This window comes from Erpetoichthys calabaricus, chromosome 3 (genome assembly GCF_900747795.2).
Source record: "Erpetoichthys calabaricus chromosome 3, fErpCal1.3, whole genome shotgun sequence".
NCBI lineage: Eukaryota > Metazoa > Chordata > Cladistia > Polypteriformes > Polypteridae > Erpetoichthys > Erpetoichthys calabaricus.
The window spans coordinates 139171919-139198344 of NC_041396.2; the positions used below are offsets into that span (position 1 = coordinate 139171919).

General features: G+C 38.7%; 1 protein-coding gene across 1 annotated transcript in view; it reads left to right on the forward strand.

The window, feature by feature from the left end:
* LOC114642389 (MAM domain-containing glycosylphosphatidylinositol anchor protein 1) overlaps positions 1 to 26426 on the forward strand; it is an 828760-nt gene that overhangs the window by 211624 nt on the left and 590710 nt on the right. Inside the window, exon 3 of the mRNA XM_051924713.1 lies at positions 11080 to 11219. Within this exon, the coding sequence (XP_051780673.1) occupies positions 11080 to 11219 (140 nt within the window). The remainder of the gene's footprint in view (positions 1 to 11079; positions 11220 to 26426) is intronic.

Sequence of the window (26426 nt, forward strand, 5' to 3'; positions counted from 1 at the left end):
TACAATACAACTGATAATATGTTGCGCTTATTTATCTGGTGTACTGACATTTATGCGCGTTTAACGGCTGAAATCTAACGTGGTTTGTGCCCTTCAGAATGAAAAGAGTTTGCATTTACCTTTTTAATAAAAGGCGAGCTTTTAAGCCTGAGAAATCACCCGTAAATGCACACGTTTAATTGCACATGTGTTAATATGTATGCTTACACAGTATTAAAAGACACTCAACAAGTACACAGTATTAAAAGACAGTCAACAATTAACGTCATTTACCTTCGTTCCCGCGTTTGACTTGTGCTGTAAATCTCTTCCTTGTTTTCAGTTCACGTGATTACGTAGGAGGCGTAATACGTGATGACGCGATACGTGACTCCGCCTCCTCCATTAGAGTATATGGACAAAAAACAGGTTCCAGTTATGACCATTACACGTACAATTTCGAAATGAAACCTGCCTAACTTTTGTAAGTAAGCTGTAAGGAATGAGCCTGCCAAATTTCAGCCTTCTACCTACACGGGAAGTTGGAGAATTAGTGATGAATGAGTCAGTCAAACAGGTTCCAGTTATGACCATTACGCGTAGAATTTCGAAATAAAACCTGCCTAACTTTTGTAAGTAAGCTGTAAGGAATGAGCCTGCCAAATTTCAGACTTCTACCTACACGGGAAGTTGGAGAATTAGTGATGAGTGAGTCAGTCAAAGAAGTTCCAGTTATGACCATTACGCATAGAATTTCGAAATAAAACCTGCCTAACTTTTGTAAGTAAGCTGTAAGGAATGAGCCTGCCAAATTTCAGACTTCTACCTACATGGGAAGTTGGAGAATTAGTGATGAGTCAGTCAGTCAGTCGGTCAGTCGGTCAGTCAGTCAGTCAGTGAGGGCTTTGCCTTTTATTAGTATAGATAAACATATTTTGCTGCATTTCATCTTAAAAATGATATCGTCATCATATGTAAATTCACACTTTAGAAAGTGGCTCAGGTTGTGCAATATTATAACTGTAGTGCAAGTTTACAGTGAGGTAATTGTACTTATAAGTAGAAACAGTTCTACAAGGAATACTTGATGGACTGATTGAGTGCGTTTAGAGCTCTTGGGATGAAACTGTTCCTGAGGTCCGTACCGGAAAGGCTCTGAAGCGTTTGCCTTATGAGAGCAGTTCAATAGACAGCATGGCTGAGGCAGCGTGTGCTTGATGCTGTATATCGATAATTTTCTTTCCAATCAGCTACTGTAAAGCTGTGATTCACACTCAGATACAGTGATATAAATACTCCGAGTGGTGCAGTGAGTGTAATATGGAAAAAGATGATCTGATGTGGCAACCCCTAACGGGAGCAGCTGAAAGAAGATGAAGAAGGTGAAGTGAGAGTACCAACGCTAAAGCAGTTATGGTGTTTGGAATAGTTTGACCACTCTGTGGACCATTATATTGTTACAGGTTAATTACAATCAGATGCATTAAACTAATAAACAATATGCAGTTAATTTCAGTGTATTTATAAAGCCGTGTCAGGGATGTGGATCTAAAAAAGAAAGGATAACCACACAGGAACAGTAGCATTGCTTTGACGCTGGGTGCCACCAGTCTGCAAAACCAAGCAGAGAACTTGCGTACAACAGGGTATGAGGTACCATGGAAATGTGCGTGGCTTTACGCCAAGTTTAGGTTTTATACATCGCAATTTGAACGTGGAAACGTTCTCACGCAACATTTTTGTGTGTACGCACCGTTTATACATGAGGCCCCTGGTATCTAATTACAAAAATGTTTGGAATGAAAACCTGAACCCACTGCAGACCCTCATAACCAGAATTGTGTACCGCTGCCGTAAATTACTTAAGTTTGTTTAGAAAAAAATTCTGAATTTTCCAAGACTGAAATGTTTATTTGGTTTGAAGCTTTAATAGTTAAACGAACATGCCTCTCTAGAGCAAGCCACTGTCTGACAATTCACACAAAGGTAAACTTTTGAGAAGATTCATGTGCTTGTACTGAAGTGGATGTTTATCATGAAGGGAGAGATTTGACTATTCAGTGCACATCTGAGTAAGAACTGTGGTTTGAATCTGGATAGTATTTGCGTTAGTCAGGTGAACAGTAACCAAATCTGTGTCCAGACACTTGCACTAATATATTGTAGGAATGGGTGTATGCAAGCAAATGTTTCTGTTATAATGAATGTGCTTACTTAGAAAAGTTTGCTTAATAAAAGTGACTTTCATTCTTCCATTCCCAGTGTCATGAGCTGTTTTTATATCTATATTCTAATTGATTTGCAAATTTTTTATTGTTTTATTTTTCTTTTTCCCTTTGGGTTTTTATGCTGTATGTCATGTGTCAGCCATGGTTGTTTCCCTAGCTCAAGTTTTTTTTTTTCTCCCTTTAATTATTTGGTCATTATTTGAATATCATTTTTTATACTGTGTTATAAATCATTTTTGTTTTTGTTCTTTCTGTGTTTTGTTTATTTAATGTTTTCCTTTGTTAATTGATATGTTAATTGTTTTTTTGTTTTTTATACATTTAGGATTCTATTTTTTTTTTTTTTTTCCATCGTCTTGTCCCCATTATGTAATGTACTAAGAGAGGGAGGATCTTCTAATGTTGCAGCAGTGCTACCACCCCAGGTAGTGTTTAAGTAATTGCAGCTTTGGCATTGCATTTATACATTTTTTGACTCATGTTTTTGATATTTACATTTTTTGTTATTTGGATTCCTGCTTTCAACCCTTACTTGTCTTCAGGATACTGTTTGAGGTTTACAAGTGGATTTGCTATACATTTTGCTTTTTAGGCGAATCCTATTTTCTATAGCTTTTAGTCCATCTTGACTTCTTGTGCCCTTCTTTTGAATCTTTGAATACATTTTTTTTAAAAATGAAAGCAACTTTGTTTTTGTTTAGCCGGTACCAAAGGTTTGTAATGATTTTCCTCTTCTCCCATTTCATCCATTTTTGTTTTTGAGATTTTTGGACTTTAAAAGCCTTGGCATCATTTCTGGCCATGTGCAAGCAAAATACCTGCTTTTTGAGGTTAGGACTAGGCCAGTGTGGGGTGAGGCATACTTAGTGGGTTCAGACCTATGGAAAGGTAGGGTCTGGGTTTTTTTTAGTTTGGAGGCTTACACTACACCACCTCTTTGTTATTTTGACGGAACTGTATAACACTATAGTGATTCCATTTATCACTTTTATTTTGTGTTTGAAATAGTATTTAATGTACTTTTAATTTAATTACTGCTTTTCTAACACTGGTTTGTTTTTATCGAATTTCCTCCCATTTTGTGTAATCAATATTATATTGTTGCTTTAGAAAACAAAACCCAACTTTTGTGATTTCACGCTAGTTACTCTCACTTGCTGTGTTTTCATTTTAACTGCTACCTGGACTTTTTCATAATAACTACCTGATAAATTCCTCTACTATTGGAGATGCATTTTGAAACTTGCATACTTTGGGTTGTTATGCAATTCTTTAAATTACTAGACCACTGCAGGCCTACTGCCTTGTTGTCTTTGTCAGTGTGTATGACATTTTTTATATCTTTTGATTATGTGTGTTTCAAAATTGGACGATTGGATTGTGTGCATATTCTATTACAGATTTTAATGAATTGGAGCGAAATACACTTGTAATTGTGCCAAATACACTGTGATGATCATGGAGTCTTACTAGTTGTCCTAACCCTATAATCTTACTCTGGTTCAATGGAGTATGCAATTAATTACCTATGGGGAATGTTAGGATGTACATACCTTAAAATTATGAATCACAACATACATAAATGGATATGATATCTGCTAACAAAAGCCATGGCACCATGAAAGATTAAGTATGTACAACCCTAGAATTTCATCATCCGAAATTAGTAGTTTAATACCAGGAAGTTTAGTGCCAAGAAGCGGTTTGCCTCAGTGCTGCTCTGTCACAAGTCAGTGCTGAAGGTCCAGGTGTTTAAGAGCACAGATGGCTGAAGCATGGCATTTTGAGGGTAAGGCAGTCTAAAATGAAAAAGATATACTTTAAGAACTGCCTATTCATTAATTCATATTTAAGCATATTAAGGCACACACTGAATAACAATTCAGACAACTGACTAACACCAATAAATAACAACATACTCTAAAAACTGCTTACTTGTCCATTGTTTTTTGGACACTTTTTCCATTGATTACCCCACCCACAACATGAACACCATATTGTATCAGCAGTCAATACCATACTCTTTATCCTCACAGAGACCAAGGCAAGTACTAATGCTTATTTATGCCTCCTATTTATTCTTTTCCTATGAAATTTTTGAAGAATAAAATCCCAAACTGATAATACCCAAAGCTAGGAAATCATGCAGAGTCCAAAAGTCTTATGGTTTCAGCTTAGACTTTTATAAAGATAACCAAAAGCCATGTTCTGTCCACAGATAGACCCTCTACAGTATTCCTGAGCATGAGAACCTTTTTATACATAGCTTATTACAGATAAGATATCTTGACAACCCTGCTGTGCTAATGGAAAAGACCTAATGGCATTTTGCCACCTTTTTGTGATCAGCCTTCAATCATGCCCACTTCTCATTAATTTCTGTTCATCAATGCCTTTTATTTATAATGCTATTGATTAGCACTTCTTGACATTTTTATTTTTCAACCATTCCTCCTTATTGTCTAATCCTCCACCAAGTCTATGGCATCAACTTTCAGGGTGTCATTTTAAATTGTTGGAGTAGTTACATGTAAAACTCCATGCATTCTGGTGTTTAAACCATATTGGTGAAATAACAGTATACTTTAAAAATAACATCTTATAAGGTACAGAATGACATAGTAAAACAATTTCTTAATTAAAATAAGTGCTTAATCATATTTATACATTCTAATTTCATTATTATTATTACATACTCTATTCTAATTATCCAGTTTGATTGTATATAGATATCCAATAAATATTCATGTATAGTATATATATTTCCATAAACAGTTTTTTGAATCCTACCAAAATTTATCAAAGGATGCGTTCCTCTTCCTTGCCAGAGTGCCTCTTGTCACTCAAGCATCAAACCTCACCCAGTCTTTGAGAAGCTTGCATACAGCTGCTTTCCCGTCCTACATGTGAAGAGTTAACTGCCATCTGCTACAATATTTTCTTGTAAACCCACCACAACAACTTTTTAAAATGAATTTTTTGGAACCCCCATAATGTTAATTATTTTAGGCATTCATGGGGTCCAAAGAGTTCATTAACCTCCTCTCTGTATTTCAACCCTTGGCAGAACCCTATCCCAGCAGCAATATGTGCAAGAAAGCAGTCAACTTTGGATGAGACAATAGTGCACACTATACTTAATAAAATGTAGTTGATATTTGATAAGTGTTACATATGACCAGTTTACATAGGTTTAACAAGCAGTCTTGGGCAGAATACTCTAATTTCAATATTGAGCAATAAATATGAGGGGATCCAATTATTTGGTTAGCTTTTAATATCCATCCATCCATTTTCCAACCCGCTGAATCCGAACACAGGGTCACGGGGGGTCTGCTGAGCCAATCCCAGCCAACACAGGGCACAAGGCAGGAACCAATCCCAGGCAGGGTGCCAACCCACCGCAGGACACACACAAACACACCCACACACCAAGCACACACTAGGGCCAATTTAGAATCGCCAATCCACCTAACCTGCATGTCTGTGGGAGGAAACCGGAGCGCCCGGAGGAAACCCACGCAGACACGGGGAGAACATGCAAACTCCATGTAGGGAGGACCCGGGAAGCTAACCCAGGTCCCCCAACTGTGAGGCAGCAGCGCTACCCACTGCGCCACCGTGCCGCCCGCTTTTAATATTGTCATATTAATTTTTCTCTATTCTAGTACTTCTTAATAGCTTTATAACACCCCCAATGATATACTTAGAGCCATATATAGTCATGAATTCTTCAGTTATCTGATTCTTCCCGACAGGTAGTTATATAATGAATTCTCATTCCTGTTCTGTTACATATTTTAGAATTACCGTAAACATTTTTATGTGGTAGGTTCATTCTTTTTGTTCATCCTGCTGATTTAGCTGTAAGAGGATTGTGCTCATCCTATGCGCAGAAACCTTTGGGGTCTGATTTTTGACTGTCCTTTTGCAAGTCTGACTTTGTAAATAAACAGTTTGACAGAACTCAGATTTTCAGGCTTGTTCTGTTAGAAAGCGTTGCTTTATGTTGTCATACACTCGGCCTCTTGTGTAAATTTCTTGAATTGCATGGCTGGCTGATAGAATTGAAGTAGTTATTCATTACTTAAAACCCTGCATTTACACATGCTAATTAAGTTTTGATAAATGATGCTAATTATCTCAGGAATGCTTTAAAATTCCCACACAACCACAACTAATTCTGCAAGGTTGCTCTTGTCATTAATATATTATCATTATGTGCTTGTTAACAGAATTTGAAAAGCAGCTCTAGCACAATTAGTTAATTCCTTAATAATCGTTTTCTAACCTGTTGACAGCACCAGAAACAAAATCAAAATTAAGACACTGAAATAAAAAATGTACTGCATCTGGCACTGATTGCACATTCTCCTTCATGTTAGACAGACTTAAAGGGGAAAGTGTTCTTGTAATTCCCCTTACAATAATTCACATTGAGCATTGAAATAAGCATGCACCTTTCCAACACATTTCCCTGTGTGGTAGTACTTTGAGTAGTGAGAAACGCGCCATATGAATGTGAATAATTATGATTATTATTCACATGTAAAACAGAATCCATTCACTTAGTAATCACCCAGCTAACTGGCATGCTCAGAGACTGACGCAGAGTGGAAAGTTTTATAGTAGTAGAACATTTTACCCAGTGCCTAAGATGAACTTATGTGTTATTCTAATTACTTAAAAGTTAAGGTAGACCAGACAGCTGCAGCAAGTGTCAGTCACCCTGTTTGTTAACCTTTGCTCCACTTATTTATTTAATTTTGTTTAATCTGTTGACGCAGCCTGACCTAAATCAGTTTTCTCAGATCTTTATAGTTTTTTTTTGGAAAATGTTTAGGGTGTTTCTCTGCCTTCCGAACATGCAGGTCTGCTAACCATTGGTGATCTCTGCTCTTTTAGGCATTTTCAGTCATACAACCTTTTAAGTAAACATGTGCTCTTTGTACAACCAGTGAGGACTATCAGTCAAAGGATTTATTTTATTTATAAGCCAATAGTTTGAATACTTAAATCTGTATATTTAATATTCAATGCGAGTATAAGAAGCCCTGCAAGTCCCTGTGTCTGCAGAGAGAATACATTATTTCTCCAGTCTTGATGTTGACATGAATAACAGTTACTTTCCAGTTCACCTGGAATGAAGCACATTTCTTCCTCTGATAGACAGAAGCTGCAGACCACTCTAACGTTTAGGCTATGCTGCCTTCACTGAAGGTAAGCAATAGGAAATGTTCTGATTTGCCCTTGATGAATAAATGTCCTTTTTCACAATATTACTCAGTTTTCCAATTCTAATGAGCACACACTTGTATATATAACAATAGCCCCCCAAGACTGCTGCACCAAAATCTACTTGAACTTTTGGCCAAAGTCAAGTAAGTTGATCTGTTGAACATCATTAGCTTGTTGTTGACTATGCACGTCTACTGGCTGAAAGCTGTAAAGATACTGATTTACAAAAAGGAAAAAAAAAAACAAATTGGAAGATCGCATGCAACTTTGAGTCAGCTAAAGTAGCCATGAATATTTTATCATTGCAGTATTACATGGTGGAGGCCATCCTCACTGGCGGCTGCATTACATCCTAGAACGGCACCTGCTTAGCTCAGGACTACAAAACATGGCAGAGAGTGGTGAAGTCATTGAAGAATATTACCAACACATGGATCCCTTTTGTTCCAGACATTTATTACACATGCTGTCATAGAAAGACAATGTTTTATTAATGACCTCAGCCATTCTGAACAATCGCTTTTCTCACTCCTCTGTTCTGACACATGATTCAAACCTATTATCACTCACAACATTATATGCAGGAACAGTTTTACCCGTAAGTCATAAGTCTGCTCACCAGCCTTTCCTAATGAATATTTTAATCTACTGTATACATTTTATAAGATGCTAATGTTGTCTGTATTTTAATCAGACACTCACACACTGCTGAGCTTTGAAGTTTGGTATAAACTTTCAAAAGAGACTAACATCATAATATGTATGACATTATCTCTGAGTTGGCAGATGGTCCAACCATTGTCTTCTTAGCCATGGAATATAGCCTCTGGTCATTCTCATGGCAGGCAATTATGTGACTGTGTGCCTCTTGGCAAATAGCAACCCAGATTAGTGCCATGCCTAATAGGAACGACACATCACCGTGCGCCTGTAACAGGAAAATCACAGTGGCACAGAGAGCTCTTCTGACAGTGAAGCACATTGCACAGGCTGACTGATCAGTACATTCTAAGTGCAACAGAAAGTCATATGCAGCCAAAGAACTGAAGGTATGAGATTCCTCCTCCATGTAATCTGGTTTTGGGTCTGTTGAGTATGTTGCATGTCTGTCAGGGAAAGAACCACAGCAACGTTGGATAGCAGTGAAGGACATTGCAGCAACCTCGGTGTAGGTGTAATTCCAAGTCTTTCTAGTCTGTCTTTTTTAAATGACAAAATATCTGTTTCCCATGCCTGAGTGTAATTTTTATCCAGCAGGGATGTGAGGGCTAGCATTTCCAGTAAACAGTGACTCTTAAATGCATCACATGATTGAAACAGAAGGACTTACCATTGTACTGTAACACTGTGCCCATTTTAATAAAATGATATTTCAGTATGTTAGTGTATAGTATTATTACTGTCTGTGTTTGTAATCATTGTCTATTGTTGGTATTCTACTTCAGTCTTTAAGAGTATTATGTAATTTTTGCAATAAATTGCTATAGGTAAAACTGCATTTAGCTACGTTTTTATAATTATGGCAGAAATAAAAAAAAATTCATAAGTTTTTCCAATGCTGTATCTGTCCTAGTGTCTATATAAACACAGTTTCTGTATTACATCTTTCCTGAAGGGGCTTGAGTTGCCTTTAAAACTTGCATATTATAATTTTTTTAATTAGCCAAAAAAGGTGTCATTTTGCTTAATTGTCTTCAATTCAAAAAGTCAGTCACAATTTTTCTATATTTTTCTATATTTCTCTCCGTTCTGCATGAAATTGTGAGGTTAAAAATCTTTCTTTGTGACCATCACAAACTATATAGTAAGTAGCATATAAAATAAATCATTAATAAAAGCCTCAAAAATATTCACAAAAATGGAGAAATGAAAAACTGTGAAACCTCTGATCCAACACAAAACAAGTGAAGATCCTTATACTGAAAGATGTATTCAAAAGAGAATTCATAAGCTATAAAAAGAATCATGACAATGAGAAAAGGAGAGAAAAAGAGGCTTTGCTTAAAGCAATCTCCAAATCAGAATCAAAAGACGGTACCTTAATATGAATACAGGGGTCAAAACTGGAGAAACCAAATAAGAACAAAAACAAATTGAGAGTGAAATCCAACCACATTACTAACTATGCTAAAGGTGATGAAAAACTTTAGCTTAGGCACTCTTGGGCTGGAAGCCACCCTGTATTCTACATGTAGGAGGCAGGGCAGAGTTATAATAATTCATGACATTTATATAGCGCTTTACTCACTACTCAAAGCACTCTCCACACAGGGAGGACCCAGGAAGCAAACCCACAATCTTCCACAGTCTCCTTACTGCAAACCAGCAGCACTACCACTGCGCCACCTGTGAGGATTCAAACAACATTACATAAAAACACAAATATATAGAAAATCATGTAATTACAAAAAAAAAAAATCAACATAAAGCAACATTAAAAAACAAAATTAGTAACATAATATAGATCATTATTTATAAATAGCAATAGAAAACTAAACAAACAAGAAATAAACTTAATCCAATTTAATACTCATGTAGGATCGGTAGCTGTGTGGAAGCTTATGCACGCCTTTCAATGAAGCTGAATTATGTCTTTTTTTTAATGTTTTTTTTTTAAATATGTTCCAACTATGCAAATATACATATTAATTTATCCAGTTTTTTGTATTTTTCTTAATTTGTTCACATTGCAAATGGTTGTGTTGTCTTTTATTTAATCTTTAAATGTTATAAATGTGGGCGGCACGGTGGCGCAGTGGGTAGCGCTGCTGCCTCGCAGTTGGGAGATCTGGGGACCCGGGTTCACTTCCCGGGTCCTCCCTGCGTGGAGTTTGCATGTTCTCCCCGTGTCTGCGTGGGTTTCCTCCGGGCACTCCGGTTTCCTCCCACAGTCCAAAGACATGCAGGTTAGGTGGATTGGCGATTCTAAATTGGCCCGTGTTTGTGTGTGTCCTGCGGTGGGTTGGCACCCTGCCCGGGATTGGTTCCCTGCCTTGTGCCCTGTGTTGGCTGGGATTGGCTCCAGCAGACCCCCGTGACCCTGTGTTCGGATTCAGCGGGTTGGAAAATGGATGGATGGATGGATGTTATAAATGTTTTTATTATTGTTTCTGTCATTTATTACCATTCATGAGATGTACTACATGGATGTACAGTACGTTAGTCGCTCAAGTGAAAGCAAGTGACACTAACATGAGCCAAACACCCAAAAAAAGGTCTATTTCTCTGCCCTTTAACTCAAACTTGATGGTCAAATAAAGTTTTGTACTTTTCTGAAACTAACAATAATATATTTTGAAATCTTCTTCGTCATATGAATATAAAAGATGTAGGGTGGCAGAAATTGTTTAGATCAGAATTTTCTAATCTAGTACTGATGTACTATTGATGATGCCAACACAAAGACATCCTCCAGTTCTGGTGGTCAAAATCTAAAGGAATTCATTATCAAATAGAAGTCTAGCTACAGTATTTCTTACAGTCCCAATGTATGAGCTCCAATTTTGTTTCCAATATTACCAAGAGAAATCTGGTCTCTGAATTTACTCTCCCTCATCTGTTTTCCAACCTTAACTATTCTTTTATATTTATATGTCACTGCTGTCTAACAGGCTCAATTTTTTTTGTTTTGCAGCTCCTGCAAATGCTCAGATTGCCCACTCAGGCCAGGCCTGTGTAGTGAAGGATGACAATATCAGCGAGAGAGTCTACACAATTCGGGAAGGTGACACGATGATGCTGCAGTGCTTGGTGAAAGGTCACCCAAGACCAGTGGTAAATCGAAGTCCTTATTTTTGTAACTTCACTGATGGCAATATACCGTAGATAGCCTTTGTTAAAACACTTCTATCTTTACAGTGCATTAAAAAAGATTTCTTCATCTGTATAAGAATTGGGCCATGCTCACAATCTCTTTAAGACACTCAGAAAAAAAAATTCCAAACTTTTAAACATCGCTCCCTTTAATTTTTAAGCATGTATCAGTAAGATACTTTTGTACAAGTAAGGAGAAAAGATGGAAAATACAAATAAATGGAAAAGAAGTGTGAATAAAAAAGATATTCCATGTGTAAACTTCAACCTTACACAAAGTAGCTGTAGCTTCTTTGCTTGTGTACAACCACTCCCACAAAATACTGCTTCTCACTTCAAAACCGTTTCACCTTGCCTCTGCAAGCCAAGGCATTCATTCTTCTACCTACATTTTATTGTGATTTCTTGCTACCCCAAACACAATGCTTTCCTTACTGTGAAGTTTCACAACTAGTTGAAGGTGTAGTATTTACGTACCCTTTTAAATTTGTCTTTTTTTCCATTTGCAAGATTTCATCTATGCCTCATTTCTGTCTTTTATTTTGTTTCACTAGTTTTTTGCTAATCCCTCACCTTTGTCCTGTCTGTGATATGCTGTATTTTTCCCTGGGTCCCCTACTACCAATATTGTCTTGATTTTTCCAGGGATAAGGTGACCATTTTACATGTTATTTCAGGTTGCCACCTCAAAAGCAAACTTTTCCTTCTGTTCTTTTGCCTACATTTTAAATTTTAGTCCTTAGTGACATTTAGCATTGGCCATGTGTAGTGATGATAGCGATATCACTTCACTTTAACTTTGATGAAATTGCAGAAATGTCAGGTGACTTCACCGAACTCTGCAAAATGCATTGAAGATGAGTGGATTGTAAAGTTGTAGTGGACTTTATTCTCCCTGACAGCTAGCATCTTCCCACTATACTGAACAGATTATTGTGGCCAAAACTGTGATCTGAGCTGTGAGGCAGCAGTGCTAACCACTATTCCACCATGCCTCCCTGAGACAAAATCATAGAATCATAGAAGAGATAGGAAGGATGAATTCAGTAAAGCTCACTCCCAACAGATTCAATAGCTGGCAGTCCCCTCTTACGAACTGAAAAGTTCCAAAGTTCTCCTCCCTCTACCAGAAAAGTACAGTTTGTTTTTTGTTTTTCCCTGTCATCTTTGGGTGGAGTGGTGGCTCTGAGGTTAGCGATCTGCACTAGCAATTGGAAGGTTGCCAGTTCGAATCCTGTAAATGCCAAATGGGACTCTGCTCTGTTGGGCCCTTGAACAGGCCCTTAACCTGCAATTGCTCCATCCTAGGTATGATATTAACTCTTTGAGGGCTGAATATTTTCTCCAAAAAACAGTTTCTGAAAAGCAATGGTTTCACACAGAAATCAACATAAAACATCTGTTGCTGCATGCTGTGGCTGCCAGTTTGCCAAGAATATGCGTCAGACTTGCTGCCAGGCAGTCTTTGCAGGGCTGAGTCAAAGTCACAGTGCATTGCAATCTGGTTTCTACCTCTTATCATTGTTAAGTGGCAGTCCTCCCTGGCAAACATTGTCAGTACAACAATTAGCTGGGGACCAATCAGCTGAAGCTGGAACCTGACATTCGTTTCCAATCACTTGTATCAAAATCTGAGTCCGACGAGTCCAGTTCAGAGATAATAGGCAAAACGTCTTCCACGGAGTGTTTTGCTTTACACATTCACTTTGATCTCTCGCCAAATGTCAGTGCCATTTTTGCTGTTGTTTGCGCCTTACTACTCACATGAGGGCAGGAAATCTCGGTCAGACCAATGAATCTAATTTTCCTTCTAGCAACAAGCGTCCAACTAAAGCATAACAGTTGGTTTTGTCAAAGCTTACAGTCGATTACCATCGTCAACTCCTCCTTTTGACAAAAGTCGACATCAGCCCTGAAAGAGTTAATCTGCATCCATCCTTGCATGTAGGCCCTCCAACCTGCAGGGAAAAACTTGGGTGTTGGTGGCAGAATTGGCACTCCAGCCACCATAAACAAAACTACCACTGTTCCACTCCATCTGAACTAGTGTGGTGCTGAGGTGTCACCCGTTGCATGGCTGCGCTCAGGTCCTAATCTGGGATCCTGAGTTGGTTTGTCGTGTGGTGGGTGCGGCAATGTGCTATATCGGCGCATGCTCCTAACCTCCTCCTCCTGTCATCTTTGATTGTTCACTGCCATTACTATCAAATAAGCAAAAAACTAAACCTTGTGGATTTTTCAGTCTTTCATTTTTGGATCATCTGCAAAACACTCTGGGTAATATTTGTAAAGGGATATTACATACAGGTGACATTCAACTCCATATACAGACATTACATTTAAGAAACAAATACCCTACACATTTAAACGCATTTTGTGTTCAAATGTATTGGCAAAATTTCTGCTAATTTTCAGCCCACGACGAGGATCAGCATTACATCTTTGGGGTGCTGTTATTGGCTGCCACAGCTCTGCAATGTCATACTGGCCTCACAAAGCATTATGTGGCATTGTGAAAAAACTTTGTGTAAATCAGCTGCACGACAAAGTTCCAGGAAAATATTTGATGAACACAGTCATTAGTGAACACACCATGTTCGCTGAAAAAAAATGCTTTGGTGTATTTTATCGGGTATTGTGTGTTTGAAACACAGCACCATTATTGAGACTTAGGCCTTGGCTCACTCACTTTACTCACTGGCCCTGCCCTTTTTGTAGATTAACTTTTTTTTTCTCCAGGAACAAAAATAAGCCTATAATGCTTGCATGCCTTTTCATGTGCATTACCTCAAACTAAAATATATTAACATGCACCAAGATGTGCCGGAGTAACACACACACACACACCAGAAATAGTATCCAGGGTGAGTAGTTAGAGCCCTCATACAATTGCAGGTATGTGTTTTACTTCACAAAACAGATCAGGCAAATAACTAGCCCATTACATGTCTGAGCAAACCTCCCTGTTGTTACAGTCAACACGGAACATGGACAACTCGTGTTTCACATCGCCTTCTACCCTGTCCATGTGCATTTGTGATGATCACCTGCCGTAATCCATTGCACACCTGCTGACTTGTGGCTATCTTATCACAGTCCTTTCTCTATCACACTTGAATTCTCTGAGCTTCTGACATCTGTTTAGCTGGCTGCTGCTCTGCATGAACTTTAGTTCCTTTATCCAATTCTTTTCTACCCAGAGGTCCTACTCACACAGACTACTTTTTGCGTTCAACTCTTGCAGTCAGGAACACTGTACCATCAGACTGCCAGATAAAAGCAGAATTTTAAAACATACAGTACCAGTTACTGATTCTGGCACTGAAAATTTAAGAGACTCCTATTAGTGAAAACCACAAGTACCTGGCAAAATACCAGTATTTGAAAGATACACGTAGGAATGATGAAGGTAAAATTAGAGTCATGGTTTTGTCTAATATGGGTGTGTTGGCATTTTAATGGCTTAAGCTCCAAACTTCTGCTATAGCTAGTAAGACAAGCAACTTTGTGGCTCTTTTGTACAACAAATAAGATGTGTTTGCACCATGGGCGCTGAAGATTACTCAATTCCAAGAACACGAGTGTTTGTGATGTGAGATGCACATTCAGATTATTGCATCTGCTGCCTCAAGTGAGTCAAATTGGTATTCATGCACACACTGAACACTTTCGACATGCTATGTAATATTTTTAAATATTTATATAATTGCTATAAAGGTGTTTTAAAGAACTAAATTATAAAAAACTTCTGAAGATTTATGTATACATCAGTATATTTCTATGAATATTACAACAAAAAAAGGTATTCTAGAGGTGATCCTGGTGCACAGTGTAACATCAAGGAAGACAAATGTATAAAAATATTGGTTTTATAAATAAACACAAAAGAGGATTAAATAATGGAAGAACAAAAAATTCAAAGTAAACATAAAACAAAAACACCTCTGTCACTCTAGGCCTACTTGTATAGTTCACAATAACCTGTATATGTGGCTTTGATAAGCCACTTGTCCTCTTCATAATGTGCACAAAATTACTTCTTTTTCTGGTCCAGTCATCCTCGACACCTTTAAAAGTGATATATTTTCCCAGCTGTCCTGAATTAAGATTATGTGCTCCCATCAATGGCCAGAAAGAATTCTGCCCATTTTCAAGTCCTCCATAGCCATTCTTTTAGTCATAGGGTTCTAGCCTGATATCATTATTCTACTTACAAGGCACTTGCCTATTCTGTCTCTGTGTAATGCGCAAACATTGACCCAACTCTCCTCCAGTGTATCTAGTACTCCCAGGACCAAGTGTGGACCTACAGTATACCAGTTTACTACCAGTCCTTTTTTAACAGCAGTGAGGTTGCATTTTTTATGTCCTAGAACATGCTGTTCTCTCATTTACCCAGTAGTTGTTTCATTCTCCTGTTATCTTTACTTTCAGAAGTGGTTACAGTCGTTACAGTAAGGTTAGCCATTTTCTCTCAGTCCACAATTGTCATTACCTTTTACAGTTTACTGTTGCCCTTATAATGCTACCAGTATTCATATAGGACTAGTGCCCTTTCTTTCTTACATTGACATATTAGTGTGAGCTACCACTGCTGAGATGTAACAGGTCCGTTCTGTTCTACTATTGTTTACCTCTGGTGTACACATCACAACATATTGCAGGGTGTTCAGCATTAATTTTTGTGAATGTTATTTTCATAATACTGTATTTGTAAATGTGTACAATACTTTTAAATGAAAGTGAGAAAACTAAATTGAAAACAATCACTCAAGACTTGAGCTTCTTGTTTATGCATCTTTCAGAGGACCAAGCACCCAGTGTTTTCATTCTTATATTAATATGTTAATTTTAGCATGCCTTTTTATTCCATCATGTGGTTATATGGAGCTAGGGGGAAATCCCTTGGGCACTGGCGGCATGACAAACAACACCTTTAAATGTAATGCCAGTCTATCACATGGTAACTCATTTACTCTGGGCCAGGTTGCAGTCATCACCTACTGTAACATACATTCTCATCATCCACAGACTATATCAGTTTAATCCAGGGCTTGTAGAATCCCTAACCATTGTTACACAATCCAGTTCAAGCAATTCAGTGTAATTTTACATGGTGCATTTTCCATTAACTGATCACAATTATGATAAAAAGTGAAGATAAAATTGCATTAAAAATGAATTAAGTTCGAGGAAAAATGTATATATTGTACCCTATGCTTACTTGAATAGGGTCTAACCCCTTTGTGACTCTGCTCAGGATTAAACAGGTTTAAAGATGCTATGGTCTATATGTGTGTATGTATGTGTGCATATGTATATCTATTTATATGTATGGATACTGATATACAATATACAATGTACAATATAGTATATGTATGATATTTAGTACCTGCCAGATAATACAAAGAGTATACAACATGTGTTTCACCTTAATTGGTACTCATCAGATATTCACACTTTTACTTCCCCTTGCAGGGATTGAAACCCCTGATGTATGTGCCTGAGGCAGAGCCTCAGACATTGAGCCAAGCCGGCTGGTTTGCTTATTTGACATTGTTTCAGATTGGAGTAGTACATGCATAACTTTGATCACAATCTGATATTTGGGTGTTTACCTACCCGGTAACACTTACTGGCTGACCAACCTCAAGCGTTACTGGGTAGGTAAACCCCCAAATATCAGATTGCGATACGACTTATTCATATATATGTATATGTATGTATGCATGTATGTGTGTGTGTGTACGTATGTATGTATGTATATGTGTATATGTATATGTATGTATATATACACGTTACTCCTGGAATCGAATAATGCCACCACCGAGTGCCCGTTTACCAACACCACTCCCGTATTAGGAACCTCCAGGGGATTCGATAGTGCACAGTACCTCTCTCCTTTGGCCCAGGTGCAGTCCATCGGCTCCGCAATGTTGAGCGGACAGGTGTGAAGGAGATGTCCCACCTCACTGCACTTGCAACAGCACGGCGGGGCAGGCACCCTCTCTCGGTTTCACCGGAGCCTCCGCCACACAACGGTTGGGCTCAGGGGTGGCGACACATCCCCACGAGCTGGCTTCTCCGACCCCCCGAGCTGGGTTACCGTCAGTTGGTGCTCCAGAACCTCCAAAAGACCATTCATGTCTTTATATGGGTGCCTCCGGACCTGCTGGGCGAGATAGTCCAGCATCGGGTTGACCAACCCCTCACAGGCTACCTGCTCAACTACTTGGCGGGCCTGGTTAACATCTGGACTTAGCCAGCGCCTGAGTTTGCCCCAGAACTTGAACGCCTGGGTTCTAGCTGGGCTGTGGGGGTCAAATTTCCAATGCCGCCATTCCCTTGCCTACTGGCCCGAGGTAACGCCGTAGCGCTTGAAGATCTCGGTGTTCAGGAGGTCATAGTCGGCCGCTTCTTCCTCTGGGAGATCATGATAGGCACGCTGCGCGGTGCCCTTCAAGTACGGCACCAGTATGGATGCCCATTCTGCCTTTGGCCAGTGGTTTCAAGAGGCAGTCCTCTCAAAAACCAACATAAATGATTCTATGTTGTCCGACTTGGAGAGTGGGACGATTGGAGGTGGTGGAGGCCGGGCGGGCTCCGGCTTTACCGCTTCGGTCTCTGCCAACTCCGCCTTCGTGGCGGCCTGGTCCACCTTCAGAGCCTGGAGCTCGTTTGCCATGGTGGTCAGGACCGCGTTCAGATCTTGCCCTTCTGTCATCTTTCTATCCTGCCGACTACACCACTGTAATAAAAAGCAGACCACAGCATAAATGTTTGGGGTTTTTTAGGCCCTGTATACTGTAAAGAAAAAAGTTTTGCAGTCAGTGTTTTCAACAAGTGCAACAGACCAAACAGAGATGGCTGGATGGACAATTTATAAGGGGGAACCAGAAGTGAAGTAAAGTGATGCTGGGAAAACCGTGGTGATGGATGGGAAGGTGACATCATCAGGAGGGGACCAGTGGTTAGAAGGGAACCTGGAAATGGCTGGTTTCAGTAGTCGTCCGGGGGATGTTATGGTGACGGTGCTTCATTCTTTCTGCGGAAATATAAAGAGAGGTTAGTACCCCGCCATTGCCCCCTGGCACAAGTTATCACGGTGCACATTGGGTCCTTAAGCTGCTCCCCATGCGCTCGTGCGTGACAAGGTAAAGAAAGACATCTAAAAGAAAAAAATGTGGGAGAACCGTTATTGAAAAACCTTTTAATTCAAAGTAAGATAAACAAACGTAAAACTTGTAAACCTGTCTGATGACCTGTCAATCTGTAAATCTGACAGAATCCCTAGCAGTGTTTGTTTTAATTCGAAGTTTTGGATGCTGAGTATTACGCGCCTCCATTTTAAACTGGTTGGTTATAATGTCGTATATCACATGATTTCTTTGCTTATACGAGCAGGTACAATATGACCATCAACATGAAAAGCAAGAAACAAAATGAAAGGTGATTGCTTCCAATGATACACGCACAATGACCTCACACAATTATAGGAAAGTTTTTGAACATTGATAAAAACCATTAATAATACATACAAAAAAGATCAGAAGGCCATCTAAGCAATAGTCATGATGGAACTGAGAGTGATAAGAGAGTCTGTGAGTTAAGACCATTTTCAGTGAGGCTTTGTAACTTTGTAACTCGTAATCTTGTGATTCGGTACCCTACTTCTAACCTAGCTGTCAGTGAGTGAGCTGCTACTGAGCTGTGGATGATTTTGTGTATCTTTTTTTTTTTTTTTTTTTTTTTTTTATAAAGAAGAATGAATAAGTGTTGAGGGATTTTATTGGACAAATGAATATAAAGGAGCTGAAAGTCAAACTTGTTTGTGGACATTATGAGTGAAAAAGCTTTACTAAGGATTATCTGCTTACTGAAGTGTATGGGATCAGACAAGTGAGAGATTAAAGGCTGGGGACTGCTGCAGCCATTTTTTTTAGAGACCAAATACTAACAAGAGAGGAAAATACTTTACAACTAGGGGAGGTTGTCATTTTACAGAAGATGATGAGGTGAAAGTACTGGTGCATAACTGGCTTTGCACGCAACCAAAAACTTTTCACTCAAAGGTATTCAGAAGGTTGTATTCTGGGTGAAATGAGTGTATTGAAAAGCAAGGAAATGTATAGGCAAGGTATAAAGGTTATGTTAGAAGCATTTCAAACTCACTGCAATTTTTTTTTAATAAAGGGTGGGAATCTTTTGTCAATTTATATAGCACATTTAAAACAACATAGGAATCCTGTGGCCAAAGTGCTTTACAATAAAAGAAGAAAAAAACATACAATTAACATAAATAGAAATAAAATAAATGAACATAAATAAAATAAATAATAAATAGAAGTAAGATTACATAATCATAATGAGGAAACCATCAGTATTACTGAAGGTCACGGAAAGCAAGTGAATAGAAATGAGTCCTTAATCTATTTTTAAGCAGTTCCATTGTAGACGACTTCTTTATGTAATGAGGTAAAGAGTTCCACAGGCGAGGAGCAGCAGCTGCAAAAGCCATTTCCCCTTAGTTTTACACTTGGTACAAGGAACAACAAGAGACAACTGACCGGAAGATCTAAGCACTCTAGATGGCTGGTGTAAAGCACACAATTCAGATAAATAGGCAGGAGCAAGCCCATGTAAAGATTTAAAAAAACATGAGCAGTAGTCCAGTGTGAGGAGCATTCTCCCAGTGAATCTGTACATAACATCTCTTCTTAATGTTATTTTGCTTCTTTTTAAAATTGCATCATTACATTTTACAGAAACTAATCTTCTGCATGGGTGAATTCATTTTTGTTATATCCTGAAATTTTCTTCTTAACCAAAGCCGCTATCATTCCTTCATCTATGAATGCCATGGTGCATAAAAGTGAATGTCAACTTTATCACTTTTCAGGTGAAATTAGATTTTTCAGCCAATCTTCATTATCCTTTGACTGAGGGATTAGTTTGAATGAATGACGGGGATGGGTTATTGTCAGTTCCAACTATGGAAAAATCTTCATACTGAGATAGAAAGTCACAGCTTTATTTGTTTAGACCACAATGCTTTGTGCCTAGTGTATGCTCAGGAGAGAGCATTTGTTTACTCATTAGAGACTTTCAGTTCAAGTTTGTCATATTTCTACACATATCAGAGCATTGAAAGGTCTCTGAAAAGTCTGAATTGATGAACACTGCTACAAGATGTGAAAATGCACATTATTTCTGCATATACAGTATCCCAAAAGATAAGTGTTTTTTTAGTGTATTTTATATTTTGACAATTCCCGATGTTATGATTAGTCAAATCCCTGCAAATAAAAGATATTACTTGAAGGTGATATATGAGGTGAGCAGTCAGCGTGGCAGTTATCCAATTTACTTTTAGATACACTGGTAGAGTTTCCACTGTTTAACACACCTCCAGGGTCTGGAATTGAAATCAGGGCCCAGTCATTATCCGCATGGAGTTTACATGTTCCCCCCATGTATATATGGGTTTTCCTTCAACATCCCAAAAATGTTCAAGTTAATTTGACTAGCTATTATAAAGTGGCTTTTTAAACTGTTAATGTAGTCACTAGCGTGCCCTGAGATGATCCCACACTTAGATGGGTAGAAAAGCATTATATGATAAACAAATAGAAAGAAAAAGTACTACACAATAGACATAACAGGTGAAACTTTATTGAGCTCCAAGAAATTCAAGACTTTGTTCCTGCCTTGTTCTCCAACAAGTTTTAATAGGAGGAGGTGTGTTCATGAATGGACTGATTTTACACTGTCCCATCTAACGTCTGCAGATTTGCACATTCATGTTTAATAAACTTGCTTTTGTCATGTCAGCCACTTCTGTCTGGAAGTCACACCTCCTCTCTGACTTGTTGACCGGGCTTTCAGGGGCCATGTACCTCACTGTCTTGACAATGGGCAACCCATCATGGTGTCTGTGCTACTTATTATAGGGGGGGGACACAACTATTGCGCTGTTAAAACCTAAAGCTCTGGGATTTTTAAATAACGCACGGTCCATTTTACAATATTATGTTTGGTTATAAGTGAAAGCAAAGCATGAGATGCCACTTTTAACACCGAATCCACATAATACTTAAAGTAATTCAAGTATACACACCATATACTGCATTTGTACTGCTTCTTTTATCTGTGCTGTTATTTTTAATTGTCTTGATTTGCGGGAGTATGGGGCAGTGCTTAACAGCCCTTCACTGCAATTGTTCCTTGGAGAGGATATTAGGTGATGCCATAGACACCAGTTTGGCACCTCCAGATGCCATTTAAATGGACTATAGAGAATTATGATGCCCTGGGGCACCCACAACCATGGGCCTCTCCTGTCCCCCGGGACATTTATAGTCATATCCAAGGATGGACTAGGGAAAGTGAGGACACAACAAGAAGTTTAAAGATACAAAAGTGCATTTTATTCATAGCCACAGTTGATGTCCAGAGAATGTGGTGCATTCAAAGAATTCAATACATAGTCCATAAAACAATAGTGCTGTGAGGAATAAAACCAGTAAATAAGGTCAATAAATTGTTAACGCCAAGAATAAAAGGCAGAACATGAATTGACTTTCTCCCATCTCATTCCTAGCTGGTCTCTCTGTCTCGCCTCTCCAGATCTGTTCAACATGCAGATACTCAGAGGCACCTGGTCATCATTGTGGCACCCATCCCATCCACCTCCTCATGAATTTACTGGGACACACTGAGCCCGGCTTCCATTTCCTGTAACCTCCTTTAGTCTCTGCAGGACACACAGAACACACAATTGCCTCGGCACCTTTCGCTCTACAAGGTTGACCTTCCTCTAGCACTGTTCATTTTGCTACACCATGGGGCATCTGGGTTCTCATCTTTTCACCTGCACTGGATTCTCCTGATTCTGCTCTTCCCTTTCTTTTGTTTTCTTCTTCCTTTGTTATCCCTTCACTGACTTTCTCAGACGCTTTTTATAACCCTGTGAGTGTAGGTCTAGCTTTTATTGGCCCAAGGAAATGCTAATGAGGGTAGGCTAAGCAAATTACTCACCTGTAAGTGCATAATTAATTAATCCATTCCCCTATTAGTGCTTCATGGCCACACATCTTTCCTGCATACACCCACACCAGCGTGTATGAGCCGCGCTATTTTAAAAGAAAATACTGCACATGCTCTGGTCTGCCGCGGACCCTTTACATGCCATACTCCATGCAGAAAGAAGAAGAAAAAGATAGACAACTAGCAGATTCACCTCTGCACCATATATGATCTAAAGGGAAATATCAGTAGGTACACTGCAACGACTTTCCCACCTGACAAAAAAAATGGTAGATCATCAATGCAGAGGTCTGTAGTACTAAAGGCTACCACCTCAGGCAGTGCATTCAGTAAGCAACTGGAGGAAGGACTTTTTCTCGACAGCAGTGAATGGGAGCTCCTCAATGCTAAACCTAGTGAGGCAGTACCAGCCTTTCATGTTGGAGACAGTGCCATGTACATAAGTTTCCACTTGCTTTTCTGGTCCTTTCATATATTGTGTTTGTCACAATTCATTTCTAAACCTGACTTTATTTTGTTTTGTCTTAACTGTTTCTGTAGGTGTATTGTAAAATTCATTAAACAATTGACTCATAGTGATTTGTGTTTATAGTTTTATAGGGTGTGTGGGGGTGATTTTTTTGAATATATATTTGTTTTTTGTCTTCATTCAAATTTTATTACAAAGGGTAAAGCTTTTATTAGATTTCTTGTTTGTGTTTTTTTTGTGTATTATCAAGTGATTTCTTGTAAAGCAGTTGGAAGAGACAAGGATGAAGTATGGTGATGCTTCTTTGGATCCTTTTACCTCAGCATTGTAGGGTGGAGAAGTAACGGGTCACCCTACATAGGCTGCATTTGTTACATATTTCAGTCATCATCTGCCATGGCTCCTTCAAGCTATTCAAATATATTGATAATACTTTAGTTTAGGTACTGCACAAATGTATCTGTTACTCATTTTCATCTATTACCCATTTACTCATTAACAAGACCTTACCAAAGGTTTCTTTTGATAACACTTATAAAGCATTAGCAGGTAGGTTATTCATCTCTGTGCAGTATGGCATATTGATGTGATGTTAGACTTACTTGTTAATACAAAGGATTTACAGGTCTTCTAATAAATATATAACATTGAGAGAAATGTGTTTCAGCTAAGCCACCACAAACCAGTCCAAAATTAAGTTTTTTTTTTTTTTAGTAGGGGCATGGTTGAAAACTTAAGGGAAGATATTGCACAAGTATTAGAAAGTTGTTCTTCTTGAAAAGAACCACACACAAGGAATAAATTGTCAGGTAGTGTGATGAAGATTAGAACTTCAACGATCTTCAAATTTTGAGTAGATGTTATTTTGGACAATCCACATGAATAGGATGGACAAGGTTGATGTTCTAATGAGAGTGTAGCAAACACTTCACTGGTGAGAGGAAGAGATGCTAGGATCCAGAGACAATGAAAGAAGTTGAGAAAGAATGTTTTGAGTTGCACAAGTGTGTAAGCCAAACTACCAGACACACAGAGGTGCCGAGACCTCTATGGACAGACCCAGAGAGCTATCAGGTTTTGTTGAGTAAACTTTATTTGTACTCAGAGTTCTCCATTTTCATTAGATAGATAGATAGACAGACAGATAGATAGATACTTTATTAATCCGAATGGGAAATTCACATACTCCAGCAGCAGCATACTGATAAAAAACAATATTAAATTAAAGAGTGATAAAAATGCATTATCCATCACTGTGACTGTTTTTGTGTACTACAAGCACCAAATTGTTGTTGCTGTTTGCATCTTTAGCATTATTTCTGTGAGTGGTTGTCTTCCACAAGAAACTTCCGCCTAACACAATGATGGCCATGTACAGGTTATCCACACAGCTGCTCACACAGGGTTCAGCTGACATTCTCCTAAAATCCATGCCTATTTCTGCAGTTTCAGTCTTGACAAACACCAATCACAGAGACAGCCACAAGTGGTTGGTTATCATTGGTATTAAAACAAATTTGCTGTATGTAAAGCAGATTCCACAGACATTTGTCTCATGATCATATGAGATTTCTTGCAGGTATTGATGGGGAAAAGTGGAGTTTTGAAAGTGTGGAAAAGCACAGTACAGTGCCCAACAAGGCCCTAGAAAAGAGGAAACATCTGCTATGGCACTGGGAATCTGAATCTACATGAAAATATCAGAGAAAGAGAGTGGCATTATGTGAACAAGATGACAATATCTTGCTAGATCCCTCTGTGGCTACAGAGGATTGGAAAATGGGCAGAATACCTCCTGGCCATTGATGACAGCACATGATTTTACTCCAGGATAGCTGCAACTATATTGCAACTTTATTGGTGAGGGCCAGGAGAAGTGACTGATTAGGTGTCAACACACTTCTTCCATATGGGAAGAGTGGGACCATTTTGCTTTCAAACTGTAGCAGCCCAGAAGCTACTTTCTAGGCTGGGCTGATTTTGAGCTACATTAAGCTTGGAATTGTGAAATTGAAGGGATTACTAGTTTGATGTCCTGTGACGATGCAGGTTCGTGCATGCTCCCATCTTATGTACGGGAGCCCTTGAACCCAACACAGTCAGTAATGCTACCGATGAGCTAAGCAGTGAGACAGCAACATAGCAAAGGGGATGGTGCAAAAGTGTCAAGTGCTTTTATTTAAAACAACACAACAAAACAGTGTTCAAATAAATAAAGTGCAGTGCTTCATAATCTCTTCATTAAATAAATAATCCATAAAACAAGAGTGAAAAGTGGAGGTTAAAAACAACAGAAAAAAGTCTTCTAAAAACAACGAGGTTAAAACCTGCTTTCTCCTGCAACCTCCATTCATTTCACTCCTTTCTTTTCTTTTTCTCCCCTCTAGCTGACTCGTGCTTCTATTTTATCAAGAGGGCATGGCAGGTGTGGCAAATTAGCAGCCCCAGGAACAATCACGGATGCGAGCGGTTTCTCACCTGTGCACTTAGGTGAGAAACGCCCACATCACGAATCACCCCGAGAACCGCTTCAGCCACACAACCACCACGCCCCCTCGCTAAGCCGCGAGCGCGGTGATTATTTATTTTAAAAACTGGCCTTAGAACGGGAGCTGTGGACCCGCTATACCACATGTCCCTTTTGAAAAAGAAAGGCTTGAAGTGACTTTAGAAGAAGTGAGTTTAATGCAGTCTAATGTCAGAGGCAGTATTGGGTCTAGAGTTGATAGGTTTGGGGTAAAGAGTTACTGGCCAGAGGAAAAAGCCAGGGAAGGAGAGAGAGGCAAGAAAAGGAATTCCTTAGAAGGGGGCAAATGAACAAGCCATCCTGCCAGGTAGTCAGGTGTTAAATACCTGCATGAGTAGGCCATGCAGCTTGGTTCTATTACCTGTTTATTTGAACTTTGTGTTCTACCTTTGTTTATCCATTTCATATGTTGTCAGCTTGGTTCTATTACCTGTTTATTTGAACTTTGTGTTCTACCTTTGTTTATCCATTTCATATGTTGTTTAAATATAGATTTGGAAGTGTAATGTCTGACTGTGCTCTGCTGTTACTTGGGGTAAAGAGTTTCCCAGGGAAAGTTGAAGAATTCAAGGTTGACTATTCACCCTGCAGTCACATACATGTATTCACCTTATTTTGTGCTTAAGTTTTGTTAGCTGTGTGTTTTCACTGCATGAAATATACCAGATGATTTGGTTATGTATTAGAGTTCTTCTTTCTTGTGGGTTTCATGTTTCTGGTATTAACCTGCGGTGCAACAATCAATGAAGCTCATCAGTTCCTCATTCATCAGACCCTGCAGCTTTATGACAGTCATTCATTAGTAAAGTGGAGTCTGCACTAAATCATTCCTTGGTTAATGGCTTAGTTATTTTTATATATATATATATATATATATATATATATATATATATATATATAATACTCAGTACTTGAGATAGATATAGAGATTTTTTTTTTCAGCTAATGTTTTTCTGACTCTTATTAACCCAGCTGTTTGAAGCAATGCCATGTCCAGCAATATGCAAGACCTCAATAAACTTGGGATGTGTTTCGTCATATTTAGCATAAAGATCTACTATATCTCTTCAATGTTTGGTTCCACTCTGTTTTTCCCTCAGAAACTTGATTCTCAAATGCAGGGAAG